The 8,501-nt window shown below is 37.7% G+C and overlaps 1 protein-coding gene across 1 annotated transcript; it reads left to right on the top strand.

The window, feature by feature from the left end:
- The first annotated feature begins 478 nt into the window (after positions 1–478).
- On the top strand, positions 479–5,705 carry LOC140927890 (uncharacterized). The gene is made up of 7 exons (XM_073377586.1): positions 479–1,300; positions 1,571–2,406; positions 3,231–3,567; positions 4,003–4,275; positions 4,546–4,747; positions 5,029–5,248; positions 5,457–5,705. The coding sequence occupies exons 1-7, from the start codon at positions 752–754 to the stop codon at positions 5,584–5,586; spliced, it is 2,547 nt and encodes an 848-aa protein (XP_073233687.1). The 5' UTR covers positions 479–751; the 3' UTR covers positions 5,587–5,705.
- The last annotated feature ends 2,796 nt before the right edge of the window (positions 5,706–8,501 follow it).

The following is an 8,501-nucleotide window of genomic DNA, read 5'->3' as shown; positions in this document are numbered from 1 at the left end:
ATTTTTCGGTTACTATGTACATCACAATCTAACCGGACTTACACCATCAACAGATTACTGTTTTTTTTATTTTATTTTTAGTTATGTTCGATGTACGCGTTTAATAGGCGCCGGTATGAATGCACGAAAACCAAGGGCCTCGATTCGAGGGAAGTTACATCATTACCAAAATGCAAACACGACACTTTCAAAATTTTTAATTAACGCTCCGCGTAAGAAAGATAGCAACATCTCTCCTCCTCAGAGGCTCCCACTGGGTATCCCTATAAAAATAGCAATAATTGAAAAAATAGAAAGCGCTCGGGGGCCCATCATTCCCCGCGCTTTCTTTTTCTTTCTCCCCAGCCTCCCCAAAACACAAAGAGGCTCTGCGAAGGAGAGAGGGTTTAGAACGAACCAATTCAACCACCAGCTTCCAGTTAACCTGCGATCAGGCGTTTTTTTTTTTTTTTTTTTTTGAAGGGCGGACGAGGGGAGAGGAAAAAAAAATAACGCCTGATACATTTATTCAACATGCCGCCAGCCGCCCTCTAATTAAATAAACAAACGTCAGCTCTACCTGTCAATTTAATGGGCCAATCAGCATTTACCGGAAGTCAGCCGCTATGCGTACATTGGCGGGAATCTCATTTCAACGAGGCGCGAAAAACGTCTGCCCGCACAAGGGAAAAGTAGCCTGAGATCATGCCCTCTCCGTATTATCCCTCGTTCCTCACGGGAAGAGAAAAGAAAATTACACGGCGATGTTCAGATGGCGCTCGCTAAAAAAAGTAAAAAATGTTATCTTTGTGATGAAATTCTACCAGCTGGGGCTGTGCCGTTATGCAAGGCCACAAGAAATCGAGAGTTAACGGAAAAAAAATCGTCCACTGCCGGCAGTATCGTGTTGTCGGACTTACTCAGAAGCGTTGGGATAGGTATTTGTAATGCAGCGAGCGAAGAATCCAGATCAGCTTGCAAAAAATGTGCAAGAAAAATTTTCAATTGCTGCACGATGTTCCATGAACTTGAAAGTGCTGTCAAAGCCAGGATCGACGAGGGCAATTCGGAGTCTACGGAAGGTGGAATTAAGAGGCTCCATGGAAATTCCCCCAGCGGATCGACACCGAACTCCAAGAAAATAAAGGATATTCCACAACAAGTACAAGAGCCAAGAGAACCTAAAGGTCGGTCAAGGAAATCCTTATTTCAGCTCGAAGCCGATTGGACTGAGCATGAAAATCTTGAAGGCGCTATAGCGAATTTGATGTGTTTACCTGTAACAAAAAAGGACGAAACAGCGTCCAGGCCCGTCGTGAAGGTAAGTGGTTCTTTTTCCAGACAGTTAAATTCTAAATTAAGCTTAATAGCTGCAGCTACTTGCAATTAGCGTTTCTTTCAACGGACGCAATAATTTAATTTCTTTCCTTCTGATACAGGTTAAGAAATATTCAACAAAAAGAAGCTTTACAAATTTGAACTGATATTGTCAACTGTTTATCGATATATACATAAGCTCTTACTAAGAATTGCCCGCGCGTGTTCTACTTATTTTTGTTTATCAATTTTTGTCTTTATCTTCATCTTTCAGATATTTATTGCATATTCCAGTGGTCGGGTGATAGAACACGAGTGTACAGGTGACGAAGAGCTTCTTGTAAAAAACTTAGGAATCAAAAACTACAAAGCCGCCGCAGTTGGCGTCACTAAATTTTCTCCACTGCACGATAAAGTGTTAGAAGAGATTGGAAAAGAAATAAAGAGAGAACTAAAGAACTACTCAAAAGATCCGACGAACACGTACAAGTACCGAGGGGAGTTAGAGAAGCTTGCTGATTTCCGAAATGACCATTTGATTACAGAAATCCAACAAAAAGCACCCAACTTGCATTGCCTTGTTTCTTCGTCATTTCCAAGGAACAAAAAAGTAAAGAACGCGAAAAACAAGGAGGCACTGATCTTTGCAAGCATTCTAAATCCATGGATTCCGAACTCTTATTTTACATTTAGAATTAACACCATTTTAGTGCTTGGAGGTTGTAAGAAGGAGGAGATGGACTGTTTTAACAAGCTAGGCCTCGCGAGCCATCCTAACACCGTGCGAAACATGCAGAAGAAAGCATGCTTTGCTTTCGACAAAGCTGCGACGAACTGGAAAGATGAGATAGTAACACGCGAGAAGAAGATTCTTCTCCTAGAAGAAGTTCTCAACAGACACTCAGAAACAACCTCTCAAAGTGAAGATAGCATGGAAGTGTGCACGATTGATTTTTCTAGGGAGGCCGTTTCTTGTTGTGTGAATTTCTCCGACGCCGTGTATACATCTTGCAAAGAAATGCTGCCAGAATGTGCCGTTGATCAGTTTGAAGACACAGATATAGCGTCTGCCGTAAATACTCTTAAAGGAAAACCGTTGCCAAAGTTCAGGTGATTTTCGAACATAGCGATAGTTCGTATGGTTTCATTGATTTTTTGGTATTTTAGGCCACGCCCAAACAATGTTTTGTTATTCATCCATCCGTCTCAAAGAAAAAAGTGCGTCGGTCGGTAGGGCAAACAAGAAAGAAAGATATAAAATGTCCGCATAGATATTCGCGGGATGAATCTGTTTAAACTTTTTGGAAAGCTCGTTTTAAGAAAGAAATAGTTCGTAAACTGTAACTGCTTTAAAAAGCATTGCAAGAAAACAGTGTTCACTTTAAATACGGAAAACCAAAGGATGTACTCTTATTGTCCTGAGTTACCGGTATTTTCACATGATTTTTTCCTATTTTCTAAAAGATAGGTTGGTCGGGCGATGGCAAATGAAACATCTTCTGGGCACAGTGAAACAGACCGACATTTTCATTTAGCCTGAACAACATGAGTCAGGGGATAAATTTATTCTCACATTTTTACACTTTTGTATTTCTCTTTCTGCTGACTATTCTGTAGGAAAGCAGGTAACTTGCAGAGAGGGCTTGAATGCAAGGCAGGAATGACCCTATTAGACTTGATTATGCTGCGTCAGTGAACAATAGTACACTCCTTATGTTGACACCTTACAAGCTCTGCTTCTCTTTGGTTGACACAACCCTCCCTGCCCTACATATTATGTTAGTGAGTTCTAAAATTAAACATAACTGTTTTAACTGAGAATGAATTTTATTATTAGCAAACTAATTCATTTTACGGGCACTTATTTTGTTACAATTTATTCAACACATTTTTTTTCTGATATTTCTTTCTCATATCTTCATGTTCTCATGCAGGATTGTGGGTGATAACTGGGATCTAGAAGTGAAGGCAAGGTACCAGACCAAGTCCCAGACAAACAAGTCACTACATTATTTCCATGCCTATGCTGTTAAAGACAGGGTTGTTGCCAATGGTATGGACAACAAAGAACCACAAAAAAGCATAGATGAGATCGAAATGCGAGAGTTCCTACCAACGCCTGAAGTGCAGGAGGCGATAGCTTCTGATTTAACAAGCATAATCCCAAGGGTCATTTTAAAGTACCTAAAACCCTACAGCAAATTCAAGGGGGCTTCTATATACCACATTCCACACCAGTACTCTAGAGAGATGCAGGAAAAATCAGAAGTGGTATGTTTTTGACAATTATTGTGAGGTCAAGAAATAATAATAATAATATCAGAGGTCAAATAAGTCACTTCTTCTTTCACCAGAATTTTTTTCCTACCCTCTGAGCTATACTTCACACTACAATCCCTTATAAATGAATAAGGTATAGACCTTCTTCCATACTTGCATTTATTATACTTTATCTGTCAGTCGCTAATACTTGTATAAAAGGACCTTTTTATTGAAGATACTGCTCTCTGGTGGACAACAAGAAAGGGTTGCAAAAAGAAACTGATTCAGGCTAGAAAAAATGAGACCTTTTACCTTCTACAACTAAGCTACCTCCTCCCTCCCACACAGCTGTGAAATGCAAATGGCTTTAGGTTAGTTGTCATGTATTAAGGTGTGATTGTACTGACTATATGTATATATATATCTTTTACAAATAATTATCAGTGTCCACTTGGTCTGCAATTTCTAAACCCCAACAAAGCTGGAGAGATGGCTCAAATAATGGAAGCCCTCCAGTCCAAATATGTTCCAACAGTGACTTCTAATGGTGGTGAGAGCAAGATCTTGCAAAAGGTGATCTTTGATGGAGACCAATTAACAGAGGAACGAGCTCGGAATTGCCAGTGGGCAAATACACTAGCTGAATCTCCATCAGAGCGCCTAGAAGGAATAACACCAGCCTTTGCTGACTGGCACTTAAAGAAGATGTTTCTTGGGGTATGTTTGTATTCAAAAAATTAATGTTAACAATAAAATTTATGAAAACAAGACAAAACAATTCCTGCGTTATCAAGGCATAGGTTATATTTTAAACACATAACAAATAAGGTTGCTATGAATATCATTAATTTATATTGTTTTTTGGCAGCTGTATAATAATACAAAATAAACAATCATATATGAGATTGGAGCCTGTATGATTAACCTAGAAAGAGTTTGATGTTATTTTAATGTTTTCTTTAAGCAATATTGTTACTGTGTATTCAGATCTTCAAGCAGCTGTTCTTTAAGGAAGGTTCAGCTGCTGAGATGGGCACCTCCTGCGCATCAATGAATCGAACAGGGAAGAGCAATGCTAAAAGGGGTCCTGAAGAGGATTACAATGCTTTCAAAGATTTCATTGATCGTGAAACTGAGGCCCATATTATTACAAAGTGGATGCTATTTTCTGGCATGACTGATATGGAAGGTATTCTTCAAAGTTCTTTTAATAATGCATTCAAACAGTAAGTTTCTTGATAAGTCATGACAATAAATTATTTAAAGCCGACATTGACACTTAATAAATCCAATTTAAGCTATAATTATTATTACATAAAGCTTCATGACATTATATTGACTGCATGGCTCTGGTACAGCAAAATAGCACTGGTACTGACTAAATATACTGAATATGTACTAAAAAATTTTAATGTTATTAATATATTTTTTAACACGTACATTTTTTTTCATCAACAATTTTTTTGGTAGGATCTCCTAGTAAGAGACCCATTCCAGACACAACCAACTGGGATTTGCAGATGAAACGAGAATGGCTCTACAAAGAGACACAGACCTTTTTAGATGGAGTGTTCTTAGGAACTAATGTCTCAGAGAATGTCATCATGTTAGATGAAGCATACAAGCAAGGATTTTCTTGTAGAGATGCGATGTGTGGTATGCAGTTTCCACTTCATTCCACAAGAGTAAGGTACTGACCTCAATACAGTCCACTAATGGAAAATTGATTGTGCTAAAAAGATTATTGCAAAAAGATTATTGCAACATACATTTTTGCTTCATTTAATCTTTGGGGAATTTAAAGCCATTCCTGAGGGTTTGAGACTTCCAATAATTTTTGCATTTTAAAATGGAAATTAAAATTAATTTAATGCCCAGTAATTTTTATGATAAATTAGGCATGAACAAGAACGACATGGCTTGATTATCAATGATGGAGGTGATAACAACAGAGACAAGTATGGTTACTACAAGTGTCGAGGACCATGTTCTCTTGTCTTTGCTACAAATGCAACAAGGAAGAGGTGAAGTATACACCCTTGGAGACAATTTTCACCTTCAACCCATTGACTCTCTTACAGTATTGTCTAATTCTTCAAATGCTTTCAAAAATGTATAAAAGGCAAATGAACTTCATGTTCTTTGATATTACCTACAGGCATGAAAGTGTGTAGCATCCTGACCTAGAAGTAGCCAGTGATACTCAACCTGAGGACCAATTCAGTGAAGACTCCCAGAGTGAAAGTGATAGAATTTTTAATTACCACAATGCCAGACTGCAACTAGGATTGCTTTTTATGGATATCGTAGATGCCATAAAGGAAGGCGATGGCTTTAGACTTGTCAATTGTTATAAGTTTGTACTTTTATTTGCATACAAGTTTAAGCATACCAAGTATGCTTATGCTCTTCTGTTATTTTTTGTGTTAATCCGTGCAGTGCTTTCTGAGGAGGAGTCACTCTGTCTAGTAGTTAACAGGTTCATCAATTCCATGGGCAAGAAGGGAGGAAACATTCCACTAGATTTGTTTATGGAACACTTAAATCTTTTGTTAAAACGTCTAGGTAAAGGGATGGGAGGCAACATGACCAATTCATCACTGCAGCGTGCGGCTCAGTCAGTTGTGCCACTTAATGATGTAATGAAGGGGATCTATGACGACTGTTCAAAGGTTAAAAGAAGTGGACATCATGGCAGCAAAAACCCAGAGGAAGCAGTTGAAATTATTGTAAATGATTTGCTTAAGGGAAAGGTTTTTGAGAAACTGCCTGGAAGGTCTGGGTATCCATCATTTGCAAAGTTTAAATCAAATATCTTGGACCTTGATTACAGAGATTTTTTCCAATGGTCAAGAGATAAGCTTAAAGAGTGGAAAGGAATCTATGAAGTTGCTGATCACTGAAATGTAAAATATAAACGGGGAATTTAATATTGCCTTAAATACCAGTAATTGCATGTAACTACAGCAAGGTTTAATATTATTTAATATCATGATGGTATTTACACAAACCAGGTAAATACTGAGAGTTGACAATCAAATTCCTCCACCCTTCCTTCCTCCCATCCGAGTCACATCATAGGTTGAACTGCGGGACTGTGACAAAGGATCTTTATCAAGTATAGATACAGTGAAGCCATAACTCTAACTTAGCCAAATAGATTGTAGAATGGGTTTATGTCTTTAATTGCCAGAGGTGTGTAGAGGGGGGGGGGGGGGGGGGGGGGGTGAGAGAAGAGCTAAACTGTATTTCATCAAAAACTTAAATTCAGTTGGAATAAATATTTTAAATACCTCTATTAAGTATTATGATAACTATGGATGTAATGTCAAAACATAATGTACATACAGTGCTGTATATGCATGTAGAGTGTAAAAGAGACCCCTTTTCTTCAATGTAGGTAAAGAAAAAAAGGAAACTCCCTTACCAAGGCTTAACTGACAGGTTAGATATAGTAAGCCCTATTCAAAGTACACTGTTAATCAGGTAGGCTAGATCAAGTACACAAATCCAATCTAGAAAAGAGCTTTTGAGAGAAAACAAATCAGGACTCAGTCATGAATCAACAGTTCATGAGACAACTGAGAAGAAATTTCATAAACTATGAGACAATAGCTAATGAACTCTGAATTTTTATGATACCATTTATATAAGCATCACATTAAACCTCATTTACAAACATATTGTTATTATGAAATAAAATGATATTGAAAGGGCTACATCCCTTAGAGAATTATTTTTCGTGGATAAGTATGTACATGAGCGTTTGGTAAACTGAGTTGGGGTCAAACCCAAGGACTGTTATTATGAGAGCCTGTCTCCTAATGTTGGGGGGATCTATAAAATTAATATACTTGACAGAACATCTCAAAATTTAATTCTATGTACTGTTATATTATGGTTTTCAAAAAGCAAGTGGATTGAGACATGAACATAAAACTTGTAGCAAAAACCACAGGTCCTCTGGGCAAAACAGTACAATGCATCATCTCTATGTGTATCTCGAGATCATTTTTTTTAACAGTTTTTATTCTTGGCATAGTCTCTCAAGGCAGGGAAAGTTGATTGTGTCTAACAACTAGTTTGAATGTGCAAGTACAATAATTATTTACCTATTCCTCCTGTGGGTTTAAAAAAGAATTTAAATCTATCAGAGTATGAAATATCTCTAAATCACCCATCCACAAATCTACACTGTCCTCACAAACATGAATGTCGGTAGATACAACTGTAGAGAAGCCATAAGATTATTAACTAAATACCGAATGTTCAATTGGTTTTTAAGAAAAAAGTACTGCATTAATTCGAGTGCATCAGGAATATCAAACCATGTCGGTATGTTCAGCTGTGATGAGCCACACTGACATAGAAATATGACATAGTCTCTGAATTCTGGAATTAGGAATCATTTCCAAGAAACCTTTCTAGTGTTGCCACAAATTTTCAAATGAAACTAACATAAAACATTTATTTTATTTTAATACTTTGTCAGTAAAGTCTCGCAAGACAGAGCAAGTTGAATTTATCCGTCGCTTAATCTGTTTTTCCTACAAAGTTTAATCTATCAGATTATCCTGGAGGTGTGCTTGCACTAAAGAAGAGAAAGGAAACAAAATCTTTTGTGGTCTGCATTGTAAGGTTGCTGAGGCTGAATTGTGGTTTATGCCCAGTGGTCTTTGGTGAAAGTGATGAAACAAACAAAGACATCGAAGATCATCTTAGCATGGGAGTGCTGAACAGTGGCTCAGTGACTGATGGAAGAAAGCCTTACAGTTTGGCAGTTTACACGACTCCAAGATATTACTTGTGGATGAAGTTCACACAGTGGAAACATGGTTAATAGAGCTCACCTGGTAACACTGTTCTTGTGCTGTTGTGGTGTCTGTGACTAAAAAAATTGTATCCAAATACTAATTTGTAAGCGTGACACCAATCTTGGCTGT

Source organism: Porites lutea, chromosome 2 (genome assembly GCF_958299795.1).
Source record: "Porites lutea chromosome 2, jaPorLute2.1, whole genome shotgun sequence".
Classification (NCBI taxonomy): domain Eukaryota; kingdom Metazoa; phylum Cnidaria; class Anthozoa; order Scleractinia; family Poritidae; genus Porites; species Porites lutea.
This window is presented reverse-complemented; position numbering and strand designations above follow the sequence as displayed.

Excerpts from the sequence above, each read along its gene's own strand:
- LOC140927890 (XM_073377586.1), top strand. The coding sequence starts at position 752 with ATGGCGCTCGCTAAAAAAAGTAAAAAATGTTATCTTTGTGATGAAATT. Across the intron at positions 1,301-1,570 it reads CGTCCAGGCCCGTCGTGAAG|ATATTTATTGCATATTCCAG; the intron begins GTAAGTGGTTCT and ends TTCATCTTTCAG. Across the intron at positions 5,249-5,456 it reads CTTCATTCCACAAGAGTAAG|GCATGAACAAGAACGACATG; the intron begins GTACTGACCTCA and ends ATGATAAATTAG.